This window comes from Branchiostoma belcheri, unplaced genomic scaffold (genome assembly GCF_001625305.1).
Source record: "Branchiostoma belcheri isolate BF01 breed outbred unplaced genomic scaffold, Haploidv18h27 scaffold3, whole genome shotgun sequence".
Lineage (NCBI taxonomy): Eukaryota > Metazoa > Chordata > Leptocardii > Amphioxiformes > Branchiostomatidae > Branchiostoma > Branchiostoma belcheri.
In genome coordinates, this window is record NW_017803909.1 from 755,928 (window position 1) to 782,686 (window position 26,759).

The 26,759-nt window shown below is 40.0% G+C and overlaps 4 protein-coding genes across 5 annotated transcripts in view; 2 read left to right on the top strand and 2 right to left on the bottom strand.

The window, feature by feature from the left end:
- LOC109473540 (uncharacterized protein F13E9.13, mitochondrial-like) overlaps positions 1-603 on the bottom strand; it is a 3,307-nt gene extending 2,704 nt beyond the window's left edge. Inside the window, exons 1-2 of the mRNA XM_019773429.1 lie at positions 424-603; positions 157-239 (exon numbers count right to left, since the gene is read on the bottom strand). Of these exons, the coding sequence (XP_019628988.1) occupies positions 157-239; positions 424-499 (159 nt within the window). The 5' untranslated portion in view covers positions 500-603. The remainder of the gene's footprint in view (positions 1-156; positions 240-423) is intronic.
- A 629-nt stretch (positions 604-1,232) lies between these two features.
- Positions 1,233-10,914, top strand: LOC109473522 (G1/S-specific cyclin-E1-like). Of its 2 annotated transcripts, XM_019773398.1 has the most exons (12): positions 1,233-1,320; positions 1,790-1,851; positions 1,973-2,060; positions 2,185-2,238; positions 5,238-5,331; positions 6,937-7,136; positions 7,334-7,480; positions 7,956-8,051; positions 8,177-8,317; positions 8,604-8,715; positions 8,971-9,128; positions 9,367-10,914. In XM_019773398.1, the coding sequence occupies exons 2-12, from the start codon at positions 1,820-1,822 to the stop codon at positions 9,481-9,483; spliced, it is 1,239 nt and encodes a 412-aa protein (XP_019628957.1). In that variant the 5' UTR covers positions 1,233-1,320; positions 1,790-1,819; the 3' UTR covers positions 9,484-10,914. The 2 variants fall into 2 exon arrangements, with proteins under 2 accessions (XP_019628957.1, XP_019628958.1); XM_019773399.1 differs by lacking the exons at positions 1,233-1,320; positions 1,790-1,851; positions 1,973-2,060; positions 2,185-2,238; positions 5,238-5,331 and adding an exon at positions 5,933-6,036.
- A 1,594-nt stretch (positions 10,915-12,508) lies between these two features.
- Positions 12,509-19,206, bottom strand: LOC109473514 (unconventional prefoldin RPB5 interactor-like). Its single transcript, XM_019773392.1, has 10 exons — positions 19,006-19,206; positions 18,222-18,256; positions 17,578-17,656; positions 17,104-17,239; positions 16,442-16,545; positions 16,099-16,162; positions 14,564-14,753; positions 13,733-14,147; positions 13,211-13,504; positions 12,509-12,971 (listed from the first exon to the last, which is right to left on the bottom strand). The coding sequence occupies exons 1-10, from the start codon at positions 19,165-19,167 to the stop codon at positions 12,852-12,854; spliced, it is 1,599 nt and encodes a 532-aa protein (XP_019628951.1). The 5' UTR covers positions 19,168-19,206; the 3' UTR covers positions 12,509-12,851.
- Positions 19,207-19,421: 215 nt separating this feature from the next.
- On the top strand, positions 19,422-22,374 carry LOC109473526 (39S ribosomal protein L3, mitochondrial-like). The gene is made up of 8 exons (XM_019773406.1): positions 19,422-19,550; positions 19,890-20,229; positions 20,412-20,507; positions 20,788-20,887; positions 21,037-21,097; positions 21,437-21,545; positions 21,806-21,883; positions 22,038-22,374. Exons 1-8 carry the CDS (start codon positions 19,450-19,452, stop codon positions 22,302-22,304), a joined length of 1,152 nt encoding a protein of 383 aa, XP_019628965.1. The 5' UTR covers positions 19,422-19,449; the 3' UTR covers positions 22,305-22,374.
- Positions 22,375-26,759: the final 4,385 nt, after the last annotated feature.

Consider the following 26,759-nt stretch of genomic DNA (forward strand, 5'->3'; position numbering starts at 1 on the left):
GCACACATGTACACAATATACATGTCAGAAATGTACTTCTAGTTATAACAGCATCTAGTTATAACAACTTGATATGCTGATGATTACATGTGTGTTGATTCACAATTTAGATTAATAGCATTTCGTATACTGTATTTTCACAATCATTTCTTTTACCAATCCTGCTCTCTTGTATAACTCAGCCTCTTTACAAGCCTTGTCAATCAGCTGACCAACTGTTGCACTGCTCCTTGGTGTCCCTGAGTGTGGAGGAAATATAGAAAATAAGAAAGTAAGAATCAACATCAGTTTGGGTTGATTACTGGTACTGCAAGTTCCTATCTCCAAACTAGTCTAGTAAAAACGTTTAACTGACATATCCTACACTTGCCACAACCAAATTATGTTAAAAACCCTTGTCACAACTGACCCCCTTACTAGTACCTGGTAGTGCCCCGACGTGGACCATGCCGATCGCGGCCGCCTGCAGCCGCCCAAACACCTTCTGGAATCGCTGCATCTCCCCTGTACCATGGCCACCCAGGTCTAGATGATGACAAAAACACACCCGGCCTGGCTCAGGTCGTTTTGTGCACAACTGGCACCGAGATGAGGGATTCACAAGCGTTTAAAAGTCCACAGACACACCCCCAACAGCTGCCATTTTTCTTCTCCCTCCAACTTTGCCCGTCATGTGACTGCGTCTTGACCAATGGACATTTGGATTTTCTTCGATGCCTCCCTCTCACATTCCCTCCTTCCCGCGGGTGGACTAGTACACTTTGAGTGACGGGAGGGTGTTCAAATATGGAAACAATAATTCAATAGTTATTGAGCAAATGAGAGCAAACAACTGCAATTTTTTTACATGATATTACATTTTATACATTGGAGTATTGAAATTTGTATGTTTATTAGTACGACGCTTCTCATGTATATTTTTATATTGAAAAATACAAGGCTGCCCCTCCCATTCGCTTCCATGTGAGAATTTCGCGCCATATTTTTAAAACATATATTGACGTCACGAAGTGGAGCAAATTGACATTGAGCGCCGCAAAACGCAAAAGTCCCCATTTCAATTTGAGCAAGTCTCAACGCAAATTACCAAATATCATGAATTTGTAACTTGTAGCATACTCTAAGTAACACTTTCCATTCATTCTTTTCTAAAAATACGAATTTTATTTTGGTTCTGGCTGCGCTAATGCTACTTTGCTCGTCTTCGCGTTTGGAAACTGCATCAGCAAGGAGGCAGGGCAGTGCCCTGTCAGTGTTGGCGGGACTTGGTGTCGACGAAGCTCTGGGACGGCTGTGTGGTTGGTACCTCTGCGAAAATTGGTGTGTATCTTTACTCCACATCGGTTATTTTGTTCCAGATTTTGCCATCAGCTAGCAAAGACTTCTATCTAAGCGATAATATCGAGATTTGGAAATTCTGATCGTCAGGAAACGATCGAAAATTCGATTTTCCAAGTGTAGTCGATCTCGCTCGACCGAGGGTAGCGACCTTTTGTGCTGTCTGCGTTCGGTAGGGATCGTCCCATTTGTCGGTAAAAAACAGGTTCAATTTGAGACCATCCGTCTCACAAAATCCTTACCAAATAATATACAATAATAGATTACATATACTTCTTCTCTACTAAGCATCCTTGCCATTTTTATGATTAACTTTGACGAAAACTGGACAGGGAAAAGATTTGGCGCGAACTATCACCGGGTCATCAAAGATGGCCGCTACCCAGATTTTCTGATTGTCGGTAGTTCGACATATTTTGTGGCATTTTTTGACCATTTTTATGTCTTACAGAATCTCCAGGCTTCAAAAAACGAGCTGTGGATGAAGGATTGTGATAGAATGTCAAGAAGAAGGTGAAGCAATCCTTACATCAGCGGTGTAATTTCAGCACTACTTTGACCCTAATGCAATTTGGATTTTGTTTCAAGTCTCAAGATGGATTCCAAAAATCATTGCAAATTATTTCTCTTCCAGTGTGAGGCAAAAGGCCAGAAAGCAGAATCTTGAAACGACTGAAGAACCAGCCTTCGTACTTTGCACAAGGAAGAGAAAGGCATCGCCGGTAAGAACTTGATGTGCCAAAATGTCGAGCCAAACGAAAGGATTTGCAACACTGCCATTCATTCATCTTCATTTCACTTCGGTCCCAAATGTTTTGTACTAAGCTAAATTCATTCGTCCCACAGGAAACCATGGGAAACCAAGACGTGGCCAAAAGAAGACAGCAATTCCAGATCCAGGTAAAAACGCCATATTCTACTGTTTAGAAAATTATAGCTTAATCGGGGTATTGTTTATTTCGCGCCATGTTTACGTTTGCCCCTCCGCTTCAGCAGCTACCTGGCCTTTCGCGCGCCCGCGAAAAAATTTTCCCGCGAAAAAACGCCCTGAATTTTTTATGATTTTGAGCAAAATTATCGAACGATTTTTGACTATAGATAGAATATACTGTCAACAACACATTTGTGTAGTTGTTATGTTGATTCAGTTGTGGAATTTTTAGTTTGAAGCCGAAATGTTGAGGGACCTTCGTGTCGCTGACCTGCCGAAGGCCCCTGTTCTACAGGGGTTGAAAGGGTGTCGGGTAGCCCGGAATAACCTGAACAAATAGGGTCACGATCTATAACGCCCCAATCCACCGATTCGAGTTTCAACATTGCTTTTCAATGACATGTGTCTAATACTCAACTTCTCCGAGATTTTCTGTTTTTAGTTAGCCACAGTCTTTAATAGTAGAACGATTCAGTGTCCTATCCTTGCTCAGTCAGAACAAGTGCAGTAAAGGTGACCCCACCTCCCATTGTAGGCGTGCAAGACGTAGCAGGTGAAGTGCTCCCCAAAACCCGGACACAAAGTCGAGAACTGCATCTTCTAATTAGCATCCGTCCTCAAAAATGTTACTTTCTTAAATACAAGATTTTATCTTCCCACTGGTTGTGTTGTGGGCAAGGTGCAGAGCTTGTAGTTGTCTTGTGTAAGTTTGTTCTCAAGTTACTTAGACCCAAGCTAGTCATATATCATGCTTTTCATGCTGTCACCCTTAGAAACACAATAAGAGGATATAAAATTGCTGTGTTAATAGCCTTATTGTACTTAGCAGACCACTGTAGGAAGTTTGACCCAGGTCTCTCTGGTCATCCTGTGGTCACCAACTCCTAAATCATGTAAATGATGCTGAATGAGAAAATTTATGATGTTGATGGCTGAGGGTGACCAGCCCTGTTGCCAGGGGAATTTTCTTTCACAGTACCTTCAGATGAAAGGGCACAGTACAAACTTTGGTGTTGTTATTCAATTTAGGTGTGAGGAAAAATGCTGTGCCCCATCAGCACATACAACACTGCCTGAAATGAGGTGATAAACTTCTGCAGTGTGCACTAATAGTAATAGAAGACCCAGATTAGCAGGCACTTGTGAAGTACCTGACTCACTTTGCATGGGAAGACCAGAAAATTTGGCATCATGCATGGAAGCAGCACTGCTAATGTTACATATCATATTACCAAATGGCCATTATTTTGGTCTCAGGAGCCTGAATTTTCCCTCACTGGACTTTGGTCCAATTTATCAAAAATTTCTTAAAGACTTGCTATGTCTTTAAACATCATTGTCTCTGGCCGCTGCTAAAAGATTTGTTATTTTGACAGGTCATGATAAGAAATCAGTACGCAATCAGACTCTGAATACTGCAGCAAGACAGCTGACACCTGAGTTTGCTGATGAGAAGACAAGTTACCCTTTGCTATGTAACCTTCTAATGCTTGAGTCAAGCCCTTGTCTTACATAGATATATGTATCAGCATATATAAAATGCTCCTTTTACACTGTGTAAGTCAGTAATCTATGCCGCTATTGCTCGTTGTATACCCTGTAACCTTTCGGTAAAGAAGCAAAGCTTCATTTTCTGTACCAAGTCTAAAGTTATTAAACAAAAAAATGTTGTGAAATAAGAAATTACCGGTATAAAATTGAAGGTAATTATCCTTAGGTACATATTTTGAGTGTATAGGGGGCTCTATTTGTGACAAGGGACATTCAGACAAGGATGTGCATCAAGGTCAGTTCAAGAAGACCATGCTAATCTTGTTAGGTGAATGTTTGCAACAAATTGCGCTGAGTTGTTGTAACCAATTGGTCCAGCAGTGTGGTCTGACCCTTGCCTTACTGCCACTGCTTCATCCTTTCAGAGGAGTCACTGTGTCCCAATTTTCCCTTTAGTTGGGCTTTGCTTTTGTTTGCCCCCTGTGCACGGCCAGTTTTTTGTAAGGCTAGCAGAAGCAATTGTTTACTCTGAGTTAAGATAGGGGGCAAACTGTGGGGGTACACTTTGCATGCAGGGGAACAATAGACCTCATGCGGTCCACATCCTGTCAAATTTGCACCTTTCCCATGCTGCACGCCTCCAAAATGAAACCGAGAACCCTGAAAATCAAGGACAAACTGCAAGACACCAGACTTTGCATTTCTCACCCGCTCAATCAAGGAATCATAGGACAGATGCCAGTCTATTCCCAACATGCCCAATGCTGGCAAGTGTATTGATTTAATGAAACCATACAATATAGCCTGCAAAGGTAGAAGACAAATTTCACTTCTATGTGAAGAAGACAGCTACACTTAAATTTATTATACCCTTGTTGCAACAAAAAAAATCACCCTAAATTGCCCCTAGATAATCAAAAGCATTGTAGGCTACGCAAAATAGGAGCCTTATAGATGCTCACATAACAAAGGAATGTTGTCTGTGAATACTTTTTATGTTGCCCTTGAAACTCCTGAGTTTGTAACACCTGTGTATTGTGCAGAATTTTTCACATGCTAACAATGGCCAGGTGATAATTACTGTATTTTTAGCGGACCATTTCTAGCCTGACAGACAACAGTACAGATGGAATTTTCCAGTCTCATTGCAATGTTTTGAAATGACTGGACTAAACATGTATTGTCTGTACTTTTGTCAAACTCAGTGTTACACAATTCATAGCTGATACATAACTACATTTTGTACTTCACAAGTTACTAGTACTTTGGTGTTTACTAGTAGTGAGTAAGTATATTAGATTGCACTTTGATTACTGGTGCCAAATTAGGAGGTAAGAAACCTCTAATGAGTTTATGAACCCACAGCAGTAATAAGTCCAAGACACAATCAACTTCAGTTGTCAATGTTTTACATGTAAGCATCTTGGTATTTTTGTTACAACACTTTTCTCACGAGGTGTTCTGTTTTGTTTTCCAGAATCGTTGGGTCCCCATCTCTCAGGGTTCACATGTAGGCAGTAGTTTCATTGTCGCCACAGACTCAGAAGAGTTGAGTGCAGACTTTGAAGTAGGTGAGTATCAAACGGTCCTCTCACTCAGGAAGGAACAGATCACGACCTGTAATATAATAACTGAGATGTCGTGTTAAAATCTCCACTAGTATCGGCCCGATTATGCACCTGAAGCAGCGATTGGAAACAGTGCCTAGCAACTTGAAAAGAGCCAAAATTCAGTGTATTTTCCTAGGAACATTATTTTTGTAAAGGTAATTAATATTTTTGCCATATACATGGTACCAAAGGTATTTCACTCTTTGGTATCCACTATTTTGTCATATCAAATTGATGAAAATTTCAAAGTCTGCCTAGCAACAGCCTTCAACTCTTCCCAGAAACCACCTGAAGCTGCTGAGATATTCATGAATTGCACAGTAATAAAACAATAGCGAGGATCGTTTGTCCACAGACAATGACTTCTGCTCATGTACATCAATACTTAGAGGAACCCAGAAGACGCTTCATCTTTTGTCAATTTGCAAATTTTTATCCCTCAATATTCATTGTCTAGTTTGTAAGGGGGTGTTAAACTCATCAGCATTTCAATGTAAAGAAAACAAAAACAAGCTGTGGGAGGTGCTGATCAATTAGGGATGATTTAGAACTGAGCATGCTCAAAGAGAGGGACAAACATGGCAGGCGGAGGAGGGTGGAATGCTTTCCCCAGCTTTGCCATGATTGACCCTGTCTTAGAGTGGCGAAAATCACTTTTTCTCCCTGGTAAGTGTTGGTTATATGTCTTACATTCTCAGGTTTGAGTTGTATTTCTTCTCTTCTAAATACTCAATTTTGGACCATCCTTGTGTAGTGTCAGTAATTGTTGACAAGTTGGGATCCAACTACAAGACTTAGGTTCTTTCTATAACGTGACCGATGTTGCGTGAACATGTATATGACAGCAGAAAACAGAAGTTGTCCAAATCATGTCTGGAAGTAGGTTAGTTTGTAGAATGGATGTGTATTGAGGATTTTAGCCTGCGTCTGGCACCATGTAGTTCATCAATGACTGTTGTCATTGAAGCAGGAAAATCTTTAAAGTATCTCTCCCGTTTCCTGGGAATACCATTCGTCCAATACATTCTCTGTCAGTTCTAGATAGACAGCTTCACAAATGCTGCAATAAGATAAAAAGGAATATTCCATTTGTTGGTATCATTACCAGGTATGTAATGAATTTCCATCTGTGTCCTGGGGGTTTTTAGAAGTGTAAAAATGGGATTTTTATGTTCCTTTTTTTGAAAAATAGTAGGCTATAAATCTTCTCAATGGACTGAAGGTCTGTAATTTTGTAATTAAAGCACGCTAATAGAGCAGCGCAGTGAGATCATTTGGTTTAAACACAGGTTTCATGTATAACTGGTACTCAAGACTGGCTAATTCAATTGGAAGCATTATACATAGAAATCTTTTCAAACACCCAGTAAAATGGTTGTGCCCAGCTGAAGTGATCCCATGTCATGTCTTAGTATTACGGTATTACTAGTTTGGACTGTGAATATAACAAACCAACAAACTTGTTAACAATAGACAGACAGCAGTATACCCAGTTGAAAAGAATTACCACAACCTTCTCTTGTACAAAATGTATGCCAACCCTAACCATGATACTTCTTGTTCCAGGTTCACACTTCCAGATCAGGAATCTCCTAAGCGAAAGTAGACTATCACCTTTACCTGACCTGAACTGGGCCAGCTCCAGAGAGCTGTGGTCGCCCATGTTAGAGAAGGAGGCACACTACAACAGAGATCACAACTACCTGAACAGACACCCAGGACTGGCACCACGCATGAGGGCCATCTTGTTAGACTGGTTAATAGAGGTACGATCTCAACATCAGATCAAGATTTTCATTTGTAACATTAATATCTCACCTGCATCCAGGGCATTGATACAGAGATCAATTTGTATAAAGATCAATGTTAACTGACAATTTTGAAAGTTAAGTTTTCTCAATGAATTGTTGATTTTACTTGCATTGATGCTAAAATTCTCAAAAATGCTCTCCTTCCCTTGCAGGTGTGTGAAGTGTACAGATTACACAGGGAGACATTCTTCTTAGCACAGGACTTCATCGACAGATTCCTGTCCACAGAGAGAGACCTGCCCAAACACAGACTACAGCATATAGGCATCACAGCTCTCTTCATAGCAGCAAAGTTAGAGGTAAGAAGTGGCAACTATTAACTCACATTTTGGGAATTGGTTGCAGTACAGCAATTTGTGAGCAACGTCGTCAACAAGCCTTGTGCCGATTTAGCAGTAAATGATGATTCCAATATCTTGTGATTTTGTACTTGTACCTTTTGAACATACTGCCAGCTGTTCTTTCCTCACTTTGTGACATTCCATGTTTCCTTGTGTCTGCTCTGCACCTATCCTTACTATTGTTACTGTTCTTCTGTGTTTTGTTTGTATCCCCCAGACCAACTTTTAAGTCTTTATACCCCTGTTGTTGTCTTTTTGACTCACTTTCCAAGTTGAGATTCTTCTGCACCAGGTGAGCTTCAAGTCTAACTAATATCTTTGTCTATTTTTATCCGGTTCTGTTTTCCTCTATCTTTTAACAAGAAACATCTTTGTGACCTATGTAAATGAAATAACTGTATGAGGCACTTATGAGAACTTCTGCTGTCCACAGGAAATATACCCACCCAAAGTGACAGAGTTTGCCTATGTGACAGATGGTGCCTGTACAGATGAAGAAATCCTGGACATGGAACTAGTTATGCTGAAGGTAATGCAAACATCATGTATACTGGTACACAGTACTTCATCGTCTTAGTAATGATTCTCTCACCCAAGTTTTAATAGTTTAAAATTTGAATACGAGATGATCGTTTCATTCTGTTGACTCCGCAGGCCCTGAACTGGGAGTTGTCTCCGATGACTGTTAACTCCTGGCTGAACGTCTACCTCCAGCTCGCTAATCTGGACGCCATAGACTATGAAGAGTTCTACTTGCCACAATACTCAGGACACACCTTTGTACAGGTTGCCCAGGTAAGATTGAATGGCCCCCAGATCATCTCATGTGTTATGACAAAGTGGAGCCATACAAAGTCTTTGTCTGTGTGGCTTCACTTTGTCATAATACACCAGCTTTAGAGGCTTTCTGCGGAGAATAAAAACCAAAAGGATGACATTGGCAAAGATGGTCCTGCCTACTTTTTAGTAGAGTAGCAGCTACAAGTAAGAAAGACACGTTTCTACATACTATACTTGAAACACATGTTTGTTTGTGTTCAGATCTGTTGTTCTGTTAACTAAGCCTGTGTTGTTCCTGTAGCTGGTGGACCTGTGTATGTTGGACATCAGCTCCCTGCAGTTCTCCTACGCTGCCATTGCCACTGCTGCTCTCTATCACAACAGTTGTAGGGACATCTGCCTCAGAGTCTCAGGTAAACAAACAGGCTCTCACCTGTAGTGTAAACATCCCATGTAACACTGAAGGATGTAAAACCAGCACTCTAGACACATACTAAGCATTGCAGTATAATACCATCCTTAATGGTGGTGTTCTTTAACATATTTTCCAATATCTCTGTCACCAGTCAAAAGGTTTGAACTTCAGCTTTGCGATAAGTAAACTCTTTGGGGATTTCACTCAAATTTATGGGTCTATCCTTAACAACGAAGCTGTTTTCCTGCTGCAGGTTTTTCATGGGAAGAAGTGGCCCCCTGTGTGCAGTGGATGACACCATACGCCATCACCAGGAGAGAAGCAGGATACGTCCCACTCAAGATGTACAGCCAGATCAGTCCAGAATCTGCACACAACATCCAAAACCACACCTGTGATCTTGCCATGCTGGTGAGCTAAATCCAGTGCACACCTTCTGTCTATCATATCTGTTCAAAATTTGCGATCATAAGTTACCAGTAACTCTCACAACTGTGATCAAGAAGTACATTAGACATTAAAAATTTGGAGGCATGTCATTCTTACCTTTCCAAAATAGTCACTGATTGAGGAATATTGTACAATGACAAATTTTGCTTTAAAATCTTCCAAATGTTAAAACTATTCCACTGTTTTCTTTCTGTACTAGGAGAAAGCCCAGGCCAGACAGGCGGAGATGTCAGCCCTGTCGCGTGCCAGCCCCCTGTCCATCCCTGGGATGATCACCCCTCCTCAGAGCAACAAGAAACAACACACCACCACTTGAGGAGGTGGTACTGTTCACAACATATGGTGTCCACAATCTTACAATATACCAGTCTCTGTGTCTGACTGGAACAAGGCAGCTATATCTATCTTATGTACAGTTTCCAAATTTTGAGAGTGAAGGAGGATAGAACAGTGTTGAGTTCCACATCCTTGTGTTGCCCCTTGCTTTGGAGCTTGTGACATTTTTTATTGAAAAGGAAGTAAGCTCGTATCAAAAAGGTTTACTTTGCCTGCCATTGATTTGAAACTTCACCCTATGAAATGTCTTTACAGTGTTTGTTATTTTAGCTTGCTCCAAAAGCTGCTATGCTTCGCTTATCACTGCCTATAATCATTTTCTTTTTGTAGATATTTTCAGTACCCAGTTAAGACCAAGCAATATCACGCTTGCAATGTCCACGGGTATGTGCAGCCAGTATCATTAGATATTAGGTGACAAAATGATAAATTCCAAGTGCTTATATGCTTGTTTGCTTATGCAAGTGCCGGAAAAAATTAGTGTCTTTTGTAGTTGTTTTGCTGTCAAAATAGACTGCATAGGACACAATGCACCCATAAAGATATGGGTCAATTTTAGTTGTGAGTGTGGTATTGAAAAGTGTGCTTTACAACCCAGTCTTGTGCAAATTTTGGGAAGGTAGGGTTGGCTTAAAATATCTGCTTTGAGTCAAGTTGAGGAAAACTTTGTCAGGTTTCATGACATTGTGCTCATTTAGGAAAAACACTACGGACCAAAGGGGTATTCAAATTTGTAATGAAATGGTAGGAAAGAATTCCAACAAATTCTAATGCAGAAAATATTCCACCCTAACAATAGAGATATAATTAGCCACTTGATGCAACCATATGATGTGTAGATATGTCACATCTCAGGTGGAAACCAGTACATATCTCAGGGTGATTTTATTTTTCAGTCACACATTTGGCTAGGTATTGTAAGCCAAACTTTTAGTTTCTAATGAATTTTGTATATTTGTTTTTATTATACTGTAATCAGATGGTTGCAGTGTGTTTTAGTCCACTCCAGAATACAAAGAAAAGTGTGAGAACAATGCCGTATTCTGTACCTCTGGGTAATACAAAGAAAGGTAACAAGTGAGATTGTGGTGGAGTCAACACCTTGTTCAGAGGTTTTACAGTGCTGCAAGTTGTTTTTGAAGATGCAGAGAATGAGAATTTAGATTTAGGTGCCATACCTGTTGCCACTTTGGTATTTTGACTTCACCAGAAGCCATCGGTTGAAACATTTTTAGACTGTAAATGTATTTATATTTGGAACCATGGCATCAATACCCTTTGTGTGAATTTTTATGACATAACCATATGATGTAGCAATTTTCATCATGTGTCAATGATTGCCAATTCTTTTGCAATGTGAAATATATCTTATCAATTGCACTTCACAAATAAAAGAAGCAAATACAGAAAATTTAAGTGTTTTTTTTTTATTGAAAAGACAAATCTGCACACACATACAATGATGGCCAGCATGAATGTGGCATTCTATCTTTCCATGTCAACTTGAGAAATTCTCGGATATAGGGACCAATACAAACATCTATCTTTTTCATACACAAGGATAGTCTTCAAGACTTGACACACTATGTAACTGAAATACTTATTCTAAAACATTACACAGCATAATGTTGATGCTCAGCATTCATGCATTACCCCACAAATGCGAATGGCTATGTTTTCCGGGGGTAGACTGAAAATACTTAACAAAAGGAATAAACATCTGACAGTAAATTCATAATTTTGTATTAGAAAAACAATTGGAACTTGGTGCTTAGATACATACAGCTGTAAGTTCAGATCAGTGTATGGAGGGAAGCATTAGGATATGTATTTACAGCAAATCATTGGGAAAATCCTATATGTACAAAAATGAGAAGAACTATGTAAGCATTCTGACCAGTACAATTTATCTGAACAAAAATTTTCTTGGGTAATGGAGGAGATCCAGTTTTAACACCTTTTTTTTTTGTTACAAACAGCACACAGCAATCTCATACACAGCACCCAAAACAGTCCCGGTAAATACAACATAATATTACTAACATTCCTGTAGCTACACTTGACTAACAGGTGATTGACCAAAGGTACTAGTATTTTGTGCCCGTTATACAGACATTGTGATGTGTCAAGAAAATGGGTACACATAGTTGTCATTTTCACCACCCCAGTGTTTTTCAAGTATTATTTGCCAACTGGAATCTAGGCCAAGGTTGCCAATTTGTTCACCTGTTTGCATATCAAAAGTTTCACCAGTCATTAAGGCCTGGCAAAATTGATACTGTTTTTGCATCAACAGTTCTTAAAGACGAGATACATGTAGGTTACAAAGAAAGTTTAACCTATGAAATGACCAAGTGTCTTAATTCTTATTGAATGACAACAATGGAGGCATGATGTGTAGCTACTAGCCAGACTTTACCCTCCTCCCAGCATCCCATCCATTTTTCCATATTTTCGCCATACTTACACACTAGCATAACACTAGACCTCGCAATTACATGTACCTCAGGTACAACCTACAACTGCACACACTATCTAAATGGCACTATACACTGCAGGATGTGTATGTAAGGAAAAAAGGCATCAGAGTTGCTGTTGCATGGCATAATAAGGAAATTCTCAATGCAGTTCATGTAGAATTACATACTATTGGACAATTCACCATTAGAATTACATTGACTCTTCATTTTCCCAAGTTGGAAATAATTGTTTCTTTGCATTTCCTTCATTTGATAAAGATCTTGTAAGTGCAGTATAGTGGCATTTGTGGGAATAAATATGTTTATCACATTGATATGCAAAAATGCAACATTTCCAAGGCCATCAATTAATATTTTCACTTGGAAGATTTGTGTTGAAGTTGCCATAATCATACAACTGGTCCATGTACCCATGTTCATGAATATCAATAAAATATGATCTCTTACTGTTTGAGTCAAGTGAGAAGTGCTAACACTAACTCAACTCTAACTGCTGTTTTAATAATTTTTTTTTAAATTTTTTTTAACAGATTCCAGACATTTTCCTTTGGGTGTTCTTTCAAAACTAAGATCCAAGGACAAAGGGAGAAGGCACATCGGGGGCTCAAAGCACAAATACTGGCATAAAAGGAGTCCATTTTTCTTTTCACGGAGGTCACAATAGGCTTTCAGCAAAATACTGAATGTACAAAATAGGAGGTTCCAATGGAAAAATACACTAAGCTTGATCACAATCCCCATTCAATCTTCTCAGGTGTCTTGATTTTGCCACAGCAGATAAACAATCACATCATCATGTTTTGCATGATACAGAGCCTTGAACACAATCACATATACTAGCTAAGCTTTAATGACATTAACAATGACATCATCTGTGCTTTTGACGAGCAGCCTTGAACCTGGATACCTTCTTGGGGGGAAGTTCTGGTGTAACGTTTGAGTTCACGGTGGGATGAGCATCTTTTTCCAAAACCTCTCCAGAAAAGGCCTGGGGTAATAAACAAAGAGTGAGCATCATTTTGTTACTAAAAAAAAATCTAATGAAGTAGGGTACAATGCGTAATAAAAGTCTACAGTGAAAAAAGATCCTGTAAAGATGATGACAAAAGGAGCAATTCACCTTGACTTCCCCTTGCTTTACAATGAGTGCTAGAGGTCTGTGTGACATTTTGGACAAATGTAACTATGTGATTCATGTATTGTACATTTCCAATATTGTATACTTACCGACTTCGGAGCTGGTAGAGGAGGTGGTTTCTGTGGCTCTGCCTCCTCACGATTTACGTTATTCTGCACCACCTCTACTACTTCCTCTCTGGAAGAGGTTTTCTTCAGGATAGACTTGGGTTTGATGCCTGAGGTAGGCTTGTCCTCGACTGCTGGGACTTTTGGCACAGAGTTGACCTGGCCTTCAGGTAAGGTGTGTAGAGACGGTGACTCTGGCTGGCAGTACAGGTTGTAGATGTCGGCAGGGCTGGTTACAGTCCCTGGTGATGGAACATTTCTCTCATTCACCTGGTCCTGAGATAGAAAAAATTGAAATTATGGCACAACGGTTGTGGGGGCCTAAACAAAATTGACTAAGACAAAATCATTGACAAAGGAAATGCATGAAGAATTCCTTTTCAAAGAAATGATATCATTGCTACTCATGAAATCCTCAAGATATTTTCATATAGCCTCAAAGAAATGTGCTGAAAAAGAACAACACGGTTCGAAAATGGTACAAAAGAGTGGCTGTGTACGTACGTCCTCTGTTATGGGTAGGGGAGTGTGGTGGAACACAATCCTGGCTGGAGAGGACACATCGCTGTCTTCGTCATACTCATAGGAGGGGACATGCTTAGGGTACGGGATGTTAGCCACTGTTTTCCCGTCATGTGGCTTTATCTCAGAAGTCCTATGTCCTTCTTCAGTGCTTTCAGTTGTCTCAGAATTCTGCTGGTCCTTCCAGCGGACTGACTTCTTCTTCTCCTGAAGGGCATCCGACTCAGCGGACCGATGTGCGCTGTCGTACTCAAATCTTCTGCTCATTTCTGCTTTCCTAATCTGGGCTGCGATGTCATCGTCGGTGAAGTTGATGTCACTGTCATCCTCCCCGTCATCTTCGTCATCCTCCTGGTACCCCTCCTCATCCTCCTCACCCTCCTCACTAGACCACAGCCTGGACAGGCAGGGTGAGGGACAAAAGCAGTGTAAGGACCGAGCAAATAGACCTTCAATCTTGACATGCTTGCATATTGTAGAAGGTAAGAAGAAACCTCCATACGTGACGTGCACATGTCACTGCTCATCCAGCATATACCTCTACTACTGGTACATCTACATATACCAATATTATAAATCAAAATTAAACAGAAACTTTGCAACAAACAGTGCTGATGATAATTTCTGCCATTAGTAATCATCCAATGTTCAGTAATCATCATCTGCCAGGAGGCATTATTAACTGTGATCAGCAGTCACTGTCAATTGCACCTGTATTGGTAACTTCACATTCTTGTACTCACCCAAAGAACCTATCTCTACCCTGATACCAACAACAATGAAGATTACCCAAGAATTGAAACAACTTCTTGCCTGTTCATCTCATCTTCTTCTTCCTCCAGCCTCTCCAGTGTGTCCAGTCGGGCCCAAATGGCCTCTTCTGTTTGTATTGGCTTCTGCTGGGACAGCAAACTAACGGGTATATCATCTTCTGTTAGCTCCTTTTTAACCGCTGGTCGTTTCACCACCCGATCTGATGGCTTTTTCACACGACTGATTCTCTCTGTGGGAAAGATTCATTCAATGTGACTCATGCTTCATGTTACTCAGGCACAACTACTCAAGAAATATCAAACCAAAAAGCAATTCATTTTCTAGCCTGATTACCAAATCTATTTTAGCTTCCAAGTCTGGGGAGCTAAACTAGGTTTGGTAACCTGGCTATTCATTTTCACCATCTTACTCAAAGCATTGAGGACTGTAGCTATGATTGGCATTGGAGGATTTGGGTCAGATAAACATAAGTGTTCTTGTTTACATATTCCCTGCTATAAAACCTTTGGTATGTTTACTCTGTTCAAACACCACCCAACTCTTTACCGTAGTTTATGTGTAAATCACCCAAGCACATGGACAGCTGACCAAAACATACATGTTGACTATTTCTAAAAGATTAAGGAGAAGGGTCAGACAGACAACACTGCAAATTTCACTTAAATGAATTATATGCACAATCACAATTCAATAGTTAATGTGATGACCCTCTCTCCTGCCCATCTCAATGACAAAGTAAGTATTTCCACAATATTGTAATGTTGACATCACATACTAATAGTCAGTGCCAAACTAGGATTTAAAACTAGAAAGGCCAATGTTTGCTTTGGAGCAAATACAGCGATGGGTTCACCACATTTTACGACATGGCAGGGAAAGAATGGGAAACACAAGGGAAAACAATGATTTACATTGATATAACTATAATATGAAGTAAAATACAACTAAAACAACAGTTGGATAGCTATTCCCTACTTTATTGGTTAGGATTTTTAATTGCATAATGCAAACTGTTGATTTTCAAAATAAAAAAAAAACGTCCATGCCCGGCATTCCAATGCTGGAGCAGGAAAGCTTGAAATACCTACCAAAACACTTGAATACAGACATACTGTCAGTATGGAAATGCTTCTGTGCAGGTGTTAATCAAGTTAAATCCCAACAGCCAATCAGCAAGAAGTATAGAGGAAAGCTGCATGCCTATTGGTTGATGCCCTGCATTCCATTGTGATGACTCATGCCCAAACCGTGGTAAACAAGGCACACTAACACAGTAATACATTTGCTATAACACAGCCAAAAAACTCAAATAAAACCATTCTAAAAGCCTGTATCACAATAATTTAAAAAACGCCTAGGGGTATTTGCCCACTGTACCTCCATACCAAATTTCAGGACCTTGGGCCCTAAAATGAAGAAGCTGAATCCATTTAAAAAATGGCAGGAGAAGAAGGAGGAGGAGAAGAAGAAACATCAGAAAAAGCAATGTGGTGAACCCATAACAATTTACACATCACAACCACTGTATGTTTTCTACACCACTGTACATTTTAGAAAATTAATTTTTCACTTACTTGTGGGTTTGTCATCCCTCTCTGGCACATACTCCTCTCTGATTTCCATAACTTCACCTTGACCCTGTGATAATCACAAGATTACGAGTGCGTCATGCAAATAATATTCATCCCAAACTCATCTGTCTCATGTTAATATAATGGCAAAATGTCAATACGGTACATGTATATGTTTTTGCAATAAAGTAGAAAGTTGCAATCAATATTCATTTCTATTGTGCAACTAGACCAAAGGTCATTTACATCATGTGCAAGGTACATAATGCAATGAAAATGATTCTGAAAATTTTACATACTTCCTTCATGACCCATCCCTATATCCCTTAAGTTAATGGTATCTTACAACAATAGAAGCCTTTGCTGCATCCTGTAGTTCTTCTGTATATCCCACTCTAGACTCCAGCAACCCCAGTTCCTTTTTAAGATCCTTCAATGTGTTGTCAATTCCTATAGGTAGAAAATATGTCAATCTGGAGGCATAATTTACAAAATACCGTAACACAATAGGCTAAATTGACCAAACCTAGAATATGCCACGACAGTATTGGATCCATATACAAAGACAGACAAAGACAAACTGGAAAGGGGACACAACCAAGCTGCAAGATTCTATATGAACAGAAGGGGTGCTAGTGTCAAGGAAATGAAAACAAACCTACATCAATGTCACTGGATGACAGAAAAAAATTTACAGACTATGCATAATTGTACAAAATGACTACAGTAATCAACTGATGGGTGTAAATGATACCAGCTCAAAAAAAAAACAATAAGAAATAGTAATGCTTTCAAGTGCCAGACTTTTCAACCAAGGACTAATTTTTTTTCCTAGAACAATCGTAGAGTGAAACTTGCTGCCACCAAGTACAGGTAAATTGGATTAGTGATCACCATCAGTGGTTATTACTTGGCAACAGTAGCTATCTAATGGTATTACAAACCTGACAAATGTTTTTCCCAACGTGACAAAACTACAGAACAGAAACAATGGGAAGTCAGGCTCACGTTTTCTCCTCCTGTCTATGATCTCACACGCCTGCTTGGCTGACCGCTCCACAAACCAGTTATCTCCCAGGAGGACCAGGACTTCATTGGTGTGGACAAGATGTCCTGGCATGAAGGCCAGGGAGCCATAGGGAACCTAGGAGTGTCAACCAAATAGTGTAATTCACTTTATGTTCACGGGCAAAAGCTTGTGGTCTGAGAAAAATGGAGGTGTTCACAGAACTATATGTTCACGGTGGCATCAGGTGCAGAAAAAGAAAGTTGGCAAATAATTTGATAATGGTGTAAATCACACAGTGCCAAAAAAAATCAGGAATTACAGTACTAGTACATGGTCAGGTCTCAGACACCCTTAATCAGTATCAAGTGCCAAAATGCCATAATGCAACTGGAGATAACAGCAATTTTAAACAATTGCCATACGTCAATACATGCTATACCTGGCTCAAGAGGTTATACTTAAGAAGTACCTACCATTATGTCGTATGAAATCCTATCAGGTAGAGTTCTTAATCTGTCCTGTACAGCATTGTAATCAGACTTGAACTGTTTCCTGCAAAAAGAAACACCATTACACTTACAGGGCATTTTGTGTAATTGTACTAGATTTAAAGCAATAACAAATGAGTTTACAAGAAACTGATGACAAATTGTATGAATTACATAGAAGAAGGCAGAATCATAGAAAAATTAAATCAGTGTTAAGTTTGTAATTTTCACCTAGCAAGATATATACAACATTTGTACATTTGCGAAAGCACTGTCTATTGAACTCCTCATCAACAAGTATCAGCACTTGACAGTGCCATTGCATGTTACAAGCATAGTTTCTAACTGTTTGAATGTACTTTATTTCCGGATTGATCAATAGAAGGGGTTAGTCTAGCCGTGGATGACTCTGTAACCCTTTTTGCATGCAAAAAGGGTTACAGAGTCGTCCACGGCTAGGGTTAGTCTACATGGGGGTATGAACCAACCATTGCACTGTACACTGTAATTTGGAACAGTCTGATTGTGCCAAGTAGGGAAAAGGGCATGTCCCCATATGATATAAAGGCCAACAACATTTAAAGATGGTTGCTATTTTCTCTCCTGATAATCTAACAAAACCAACATACCATTGCTTGATCTTTGTCTTGCATGCCTCTATTGCCTGCAATGTAAGAATAGAAATAATTGAAAGGACAAATAATATATTTCCTTAAGATTTGCATATACTGTATACCATTTTAAGAAATATGATTTATATGATTTTACCATCATGATCATAAAGATAATGAAAATACCTACAGTAAAACATTCTCTTCAGGTTACGTTACATAAATAAGGGCACTTGATCTTAAAAAGTTCCAGATCAATGGTTCTGCCAATACATCTCTATTTTACTACTGCACGATGGCTGACCCTGCACAACCTAGCATCAGCCAACCGCACCACTTGTTACATCTGTAGCACGTAATCATTAATAGTAACAACACGAGGTGGGGTGCATACAAAGCATTCACGGCATTCGTCGGTAACTACATCTTGACAAATGATCAGGGGGTCGTCAGCGGCTTTGCACCGGTCGCCGAAGATCACTCCAGAGATTGCATTATGCTATATTTGCTGTTGATGTTAAAATCCTTGACCTTTGCAGTTTCAAAACGTGACAAAGAGCTCACTGGTGCCGGTATGCTTATAGACGTGTGTGATTTGCATGAAAGTGGGGTTACATGAACGTTCTACTAACAATAGCCGGTGAGTCATTGTTCTACAAAGCTAACAGTCTGGGTCTAGTACACATGTTAAGGTTGAAGGCGGGCAGCTCGCCCCCGTTTTTCGCCTAGCCGGGGGGTAAAGCACCATGACGATAAAGTGCGTTTGTGCGTGTGAAGAGTTTTAAGAACGAAATTGTGTCACCTCGTCTTGTGCCTCCCTCAGCCTGCCAATGTTCACGACCTCCTCCTGCAGCGGTCTCCCTGCTTCAGCCATGACTTTGTTCACCCACAGGACAAACCCCGTTGTCAAACGTTCCGTCAGTCGACAGGGAAAGTTGAACAAAGATGGTGAAGATGATGGCATGTGCTATCTTTCCGCCATGATGATGTTTGTCAAGCTGTGTCAAAGGTTAGCATAGGCTCGTTCATTACATTAAGGGGGGTTACATTTCAAAATTTTATTTTATTATCAGCTGTCTAAGCCTTTTTAAGGAAACTATAGATTCAATGATGTCACATTTAGCACTTATATACTTTTTATGAAGTTTTAGCAATATTTATTTTAATTTAACCTCAATGTTGACTACATTGCGTTCCCTAAAGTGAAATGACCCAAAGGTTACACAAGGTCATTGATAGCGGCGAAATGGCGGCGTCCATGTTAGTTCGTGCCTTCCAAAATAGCCGACAAACTTGGTCAACTTGCAGTAAATATGCATCTTTGGAGAAACAAAACTGGACTCTTTGGTAAGGCGCATTTTACTCTTTCTTCCATTCTGAAATAAAGGTTTCATTTTGTAGAAATCATGATCTAAAATTATGCCACATGTGGCAGTGTTTGTGGGAGGGGGGCAAATATGAGGGTAGCTTTTTCATGTCAGATTTGTCGACTTCTCACACAAAAGCCATAATTCCTGGACTTTAACACCTTCATACTTGAAGTTCATCCCAGCTCGTCCAAATTCCACTGTCACTCTCACTGATAGATAATGGAAGGACTACTGTGTTCAGGTGAAAATGTCAACAACTGTACTTACTAAATTATGTTTATCACACTACCAAAATTTTTATGACTCCTTCCCACAGTCTGCCAGCAGTCACCACCATCCTGCCGTGTAGAACCACCACCAGGCGCCGAGACCGCTTACCCCTCCCTCAGAGACTCTACGTGCCAGATAAAAGCAGAACTGACCAGGACCGCCAGGCCGAGGAGCTAACACCAGACAACATGGCACACATCCAGGAGTCTTACAAGGAGGAGGAGGAGTCTTTAACACAGGCTAGGCTGTGTCCACTTAAAGATGAGCCCTGGCCCCGACATGCCTGGACACCAGAGTCCAGGAGAACAGGTGTTCTGGCCACCAAGATTGGAATGATGCCGATGTGGACTAAGACAGGACACAGACTCACTGTCACACTCCTGCAGGTTAGAACACACTTATGTGTGTAGAATTTTTTAAAAGTAGCTATAATTTATGTTTCTTAACTGTCGTTGATGAAGTCAAACTTTTTTATGGTTATTGTTGGTACTTACTGATGATGATGTCGGTACTGTGAATGCATTCTAAAGTTTTGTGGTGGTTTTATTTCTGTTTTTTCCATGTACAGGTCCAGGATTGCCATGTGATCAGGTATGTTCCAGCATGGGACAGTGACAATCCAGGCATCCTCACACTGGGACACAGAACGTGCTCACCCTTTTATGTAAGTACTTAGTACATTTAAAGTCACATATGGGTAATGTTTATTGATATATTAATAATCTACAATCAATGTATATTCAATGACATCAGGTGGTCAATATTATACAAGTGGAATATACCTGTAATAGTTTGCCATAGGACAAAAAGAATATTGCAGGACTAATGTCATGTCATGATACAAAGTGCCAATGTGTGATGTTTTGAACTGTTTTTCTTTGGAGAAACCTTTACATTCATGACATTTTGCAGCATGTTACTAACACAGCCTTTGTCTCTGCCAGCTGTCAGAGGAGTACTTACGAACGTTTGAAAAAGCTGGCGTCCCACCTAAGAGGAAGATTGCAGAGTTTAAGGTCTCGAAAGATGCAGCCATTAAACCAGGTAATGTTGCACACTAGTACTGTATAACATGCATTTGATCTATTTTCTTGCAAGCCAAAGCTTTTGTGAGGTTGTCATACCAGTTGATTTTCATTGCTGACATGTTTTGATGTACCTAATTTTTCCTGTGCTCATGTCTGTACATGTAGGTACCCCGCTTTATGCAGCACACTTCAGGCCAGGCCAGTATGTAGATGTGTATGGCAAAAGGTAAGCCTCTCATACATTAGAGAACATTTGCTAAGAAACAATGACATGCTGCACAGGAGAAACAAACATCAAAACACATCCTTACTGTACCAATTCAGCACTAACGGTACATGAGGGAAGACACATAATGTTCTGCCCAATGTTCTTGAACAGTTTTTATTTCATGCAAAATACATACAGTAGAATTTGATTTGTTCACACTGTTACCCAGTACAATGTATGTGCCATTGGTTCAGAAATGCTGCACAGCATAGATAATCATATTGTGACATATGGTAATGGCCAATGTTCATTATAAAAGAATGACATTTTGCCCTTGTTTCTTCTCCACACCTCCAGTGTAGATAAGGGATTCCAGGGGGTGATGAAGAGACATGGGTTCAAGGGCCAGCCAGCCTCACATGGACAGACAAAAACACACAGACGGCCTGGTGCTATTGGCACAGCCGTGAGTTTAACACTCCTCCCATTGAATTTCTGCATACATTGTACTTTTGATCTTTTGCTGCTGTTGCTATCTATAATCAGGTTTTACCAAGAAACGCACACTTGTCTTCTTGGACATGAAAATATGTTGTCCAGACTCAATCATTTTCTACAAAGCAAATGTCATTTGGTGCTTATTAATACATATATTGATATGGAAAATATGTATAAACAAAGGCCAAAGTGAGCAACAGATGTCATCTTAATGAACTGTCTCTCCAGGGCCATGGCAGAGTCTTGCCTGGAACCAAGTTGCCTGGACCAATGGGAAATGTCGTCCGTTACACTAGGGGACTCAAGGTCAGTCTAGAACTACTCACTTCACACATTTACACAAAGCACATTTATTATTGTTTAAGTGACAAATTTTCTAAGAAGTAGAATTTTATGCAGTTCTTCAGATGGATTGTGGGGGCTCAACCAATCCCTGAGTTATCTTCTTTTCCTTTTCCAGATCTGGAGAGTCAACACCAAGCACAACATTTTGTACGTGAATGGGCAAGTCCCTGGTCACAACGATGGCTGGGTCAAGGTGTACGACTCCATTCTGTACAAGTCCAAGCACAAGAACAAGCTGGAGGACCACCTGGGCAACCTGCCTTTCCCCACGTACTTTGAGGAGGAGGAGGGGGAACTGGAGGAGGACCTGTATGATGATGAGCTGTTCCGCTTTGATGAGCCATCGATAGTCTTTGAATCTGCTGAGGGGGCAAAGAAGTAGAAATGAGTCTGGAATGGGTCAATTTTTAGTATAAGGCAAAACAATAATTGCTATAATTGATGACATCCCCTGTAGAATATAAGATGCTAGAGTATGTATAGTGTAAATACTACAGGTCTCATCTTCCACTCCAATGACAAGAGTCCACAAGACAGTCATGAGAGTTGGTAATGTTAGTGTTTGTTCATTTGTTTTATCATGAAGATGATAACACAGGATAATCTTGCTATAACAACATAGACTTTTTGTACCCAGTATCTAAGCTAGGCTGTAAGCACCATCAAGCAACATGTTAAGACCAAAGTTGGATCATTAAAGATTCAGTGATCTTCTGCAGAATGGTCTGTGCCTTTTCACTGGTAGTTACAACCTATGATTCAGCAAAACCTCAGCAGGTTGACAAGTTATGGTCTGGCAAGTACTGTACGAGATGTTAAACATTTTTTAAAATTACACATATTTGAATGTTTGAACTACAAAAAAAAAACAATAGATGAGGTCAGTGGTCTTAAGTAGAAAGGTCATGTTTCAGACAGACCATTGGTCAGAATGCATCAGATCAAAGGGTGACACAATCATGTGATCTCTTAATTGTAATTACAGCCTCATGTGGAACTTTAATTGCTCTTTTCAGACTACTGTTTTAGTCAACTACTAGTATATTATGCCTGTGAGATCATTATTTCACTTAAACCAAGAACTTCTGTGACCTACATCGTATGTAGTGTAAGACGTGCACAAATGTACTCAATTGCCGGTTCAGTTTATGTAAGTATCGATAAAATCCTGTCAGGCGATACATGTATGTTAAGATGTCCAGGACAAGAAAATTACCATAATGCATACAGCCTCAAGGTAGTCATTAATGAGTATGTACGCAGATGATGTACATACATCTGACAATTTGTATCAAAAAGACTTCCTTCTTTAAAAAAAAAAGTCAATTTACAGATGGTATACTGGAAGTTTGGGCGATCCCATACTCTTATGCACATGTGTATGCCTGCAAAGTTGAAATGAGCCCATGTTAGAACCTGATATTTACATGTAGCTGATATGCAAAAGACAGATAAATTAGCAACATGTTAATTTCTTCGTCTCCATTAATCTATCAAAGTTTGGCATCTCAATTGATTGGAGAGGTAACGAAAGGGTCAGAAGATTGAGATGAAACCATGGGGCACATGATAGCGACAAGACAACCTGGTCTAACCAGCGGTACCAGTTCGTTAGTTGTATTGTTATGCGAGTAACAAATGGTCCCGTGACCAGCATCTGGGGACATGTAATCGTCCGGACCTGCTTTTTCTTAGTAGGCACTCCTGACACAGGACGACTCTGACATGGTCCAGGGTGGTTCCTGACAGAGCAGCAGATTGTTGTAAGTATCCGCAGCTTGTCCTCAAAAACTGAGACGTAAAGACGGAATATGTCTCTTTAAAACTTTAACAGTAAACATATAAGTTTGTTACTTTCTTTCCGACGCCCCGGAGACCTGTTTCCGTTCGGCACCTTTAGACCTGTGAACTAGAATCGCAGTACATCACCACAGCCTGAACATCTGACGAAACATCAGCTAAACCTACGGGACAACGTATACAAAAATACGACTACGCGCAAGTTGCTACATTTACACAGTAGATGAAAACGTTCGTAAAAAGTCGTTTTTCTAACTAACAAGTCATGTGGCTTGCATAAGATAAAATACTGACAATTCTGCTTTTCATCATGATGCAGCCAAAACACAATGTCTGACCACCAGTCTCATGACACTTGTCACGGCCGGAAATTTTCTCTAAAACTGATCAGAGCCGTGACTCGGGCTACTAGATCGTGACCGACAAAACTACAGTCAACCCATATTGTTGGGCGATTTGTCGAGGAAACCAGATGCTACAACGAAAAGAGCCTGGGGGCAAATGATGTTTGTCGTGGCCTGGTGCGGTCGTCTTCCAGTAAACATACTGTGTAGCTAAGGAGCGGGCGGTATCTCGTTTAACTTCACAACTCTACGACGTCAAGATTCAATTTTCGTGAAGATCATTGTTTAATACAGCTCTCCTTTTTCCTCCCTGCACAGGATGTGAAGATCACCGGGGTATTCTCGTCGATCATCGTTTGACACAAGAAGACGCTGATCTGCTCACAGACGATGAGCCAATGCGGCATGTAAAAGGCTGACATTCTATGTCTTTACGTGCCACATTGTCTCCTTGTCTGCTGTGTTTAAGCATCGAAGGAAACAGTCCTGTACATCACCTACCGAGCCTCTCAACCCGGGGACACCTGTTGTAAAATTCTTCACGTTAGATTTATCTATTCCTACATAGTGCCCAAAAAGTTAGCAAACGAAATACGACTTCGCTCTACATCAATCAAGGTGATCTTAACAACATGTATTGTATGTTTTTTTCCTCTTCTTGACTTTTTGTTAATTTCTCGACACACCCCTCCATTTCTGTGTGAGTTCTGTAGCAGACAACTCTTCGTGAAAAACCGATCGTAAAGTTTGTACACCCCCAGGGAATGCACAGCATAATTAGCCTTAATTCAGAGCAGGCTTGGTGGGCGTATTAGCGTTCGCTCACATAGGCAGTAGGAGTGCCTATTCAGCTATACAGCTATCAAGGATTGTCAAACGACTGGGAGTTTGGGCTGCTAACGTCGCAAATCTTGATAAATCTACAGAGCTTTATCTGACAGTCCTAAATTTGTAAAACTTGTATACAAATTTGAATTCAGTTTGGCATGGCACCTAAAACGGATATATAGTTCGATCGCTCTTCTGTTTAAAATTTGTTATAAAGCGACATGGACTTTAGTCGGAGTGCGTTGCACCATTGAACCATTCTATTTATGGCTTCACCACAAAGTGGTGAAGACATATTGTGTTCCCTCATGTTTCTTCTCCTTCTCCTCCTTCTCCTCCTGCCATTTCTTTAAATGGATTCATCTCTGCCATTTTCTGGCCAAATAACACGAAATTTGGCATGAAGGTAGAGTGGGCAAATACCCTGACGCATTTTTTTCATTTTTTTGAAAAATTGTTTTATTTGGGTTTTTTGGCCATTTTCAGGCAAAAAATATACATTTTGAGATCTGGTTCCCAGGTACTAAAACCAAATGACCTGAAATTTGGTATGGGGATACCTTGGACATATGTCTACAAAAAGTCATTCAAGCTTTTGACATACACCACTTTAAAATTGGGTAAAATAAGGCTTTTTTGCTATTTTCGGACCAAAAATGTACATTTTTGGCTCCTGTGCCCTAATATTAAATCCGAATGACCTGAAATTTGGTATGGGGATACCTTGGACACATGTCCAAAGAATGTCATTCTCGATTTTGACATACACCACTTTAAAGTTATGTAAAATAGGGCTTTTTGGCTATTTCCGGCATTGGAAGGTTCCATTGCTGCATGGGGGTGTAGACTATTGGCAGCCATCGTAGGATAGATCCATTTTCGGTATGGGGGATGTGGTGAAGCCATCTGCTGCATTTGCTCTCAAGCAAATGTCGGCCTTTCTAGTTGAAGATTGTATTTCTATTATCATTAAACAATGAAAGTTTGTTTTGTCACACGCATGGTACGCCATGGTACAGTCACGGGTTTAAGACCTGGTTTTCACAATTGTGCCGCTGTCCCCAGTGAATGTAACGCTGCATTGTATACATACATTGTACTAGTATTCAAGTACCAGTCGTTTGCCACCCCACCCCCTTGGGACGAGCATTTTAGTCATCACATCAGGAAATTTGTAATGACACTATATACTAGTACACACAGTCCCATTTCTTTTAGCGTTATGGTGACATTCCAACATCTCATTTCCAATGTAGTCGGAATTTAATAAAAGAAATGAAAGTGGCCACAGTAGAATTAAAATGGGAGAAAATAAAATTAAATAACTGGCTTGGATAATCATTACTCGACTCTCTTCTCTTTAAGCCAAAACGATGCATTTTCTGTGCTTCATGATCAGTGCCTGTTTTCCGTACAACAATAACCAATTCTATGCCACCGTAATCATTCCTCATAACTAGCTATACATGTATATATCACACACTGAATACTAGTAATCAACCACACATGTTTTATCTAGACCTACTGCCCCCTGATGTTTCGCTATTGTTGTTCATATGTCTTTGATGATGTTTGTTAGTTTTATAATCACGGGACTGTCATAAAACAATCAATTAATCTATCAATCATGATAAAGCCTATATATAGTGCGTACATTCTTCTTAATTTTATAAACCTAAGCATCTAAATGTAAAAAAAAAACAAGAAGCCATAGGTGACAATCCTCCGTGAAGTTTTATATATTTCAACAAAATCCCAAGCGTCAACGCCAGACCTACTGTGCAGACATTATAATTAGGCAACGGTTAATACAATGAGGGCGCGTCACAAGCATAAAACATACAAAGAGCTAAATCCATTACTGC

What these genes read in the sequence shown, in the direction of transcription:
- LOC109473526 (XM_019773406.1), top strand. Translation starts at nt 19,450, where the DNA reads ATGGCGGCGTCCATGTTAGTTCGTGCCTTCCAAAATAGCCGACAAACT. An exon ending in AAACAAAACTGGACTCTTTG is followed by an intron (nt 19,551 to 19,889) that starts GTAAGGCGCATT and finishes TCCTTCCCACAG; the next exon opens with TCTGCCAGCAGTCACCACCA. An exon ending in GAACGTGCTCACCCTTTTAT is followed by an intron (nt 20,508 to 20,787) that starts GTAAGTACTTAG and finishes TGTCTCTGCCAG; the next exon opens with CTGTCAGAGGAGTACTTACG.
- LOC109473522 (XM_019773398.1), top strand. Translation starts at nt 1,820, where the DNA reads ATGAAGGATTGTGATAGAATGTCAAGAAGAAG. An exon ending in GATAGAATGTCAAGAAGAAG is followed by an intron (nt 1,852 to 1,972) that starts GTGAAGCAATCC and finishes TTTCTCTTCCAG; the next exon opens with TGTGAGGCAAAAGGCCAGAA. An exon ending in CCTGTGATCTTGCCATGCTG is followed by an intron (nt 9,129 to 9,366) that starts GTGAGCTAAATC and finishes TTTCTGTACTAG; the next exon opens with GAGAAAGCCCAGGCCAGACA.
- LOC109473514 (XM_019773392.1), bottom strand. Translation starts at nt 19,167, where the DNA reads ATGCCATCATCTTCACCATCTTTGTTCAACTTTCCCTGTCGACTGACG. An exon ending in GGATTTCATACGACATAATG is followed by an intron (nt 17,240 to 17,577) that starts GTAGGTACTTCT and finishes TGACACTCCTAG; the next exon opens with GTTCCCTATGGCTCCCTGGC. An exon ending in CAGCAAAGGCTTCTATTGTT is followed by an intron (nt 16,163 to 16,441) that starts GTAAGATACCAT and finishes TGATTATCACAG; the next exon opens with GGTCAAGGTGAAGTTATGGA.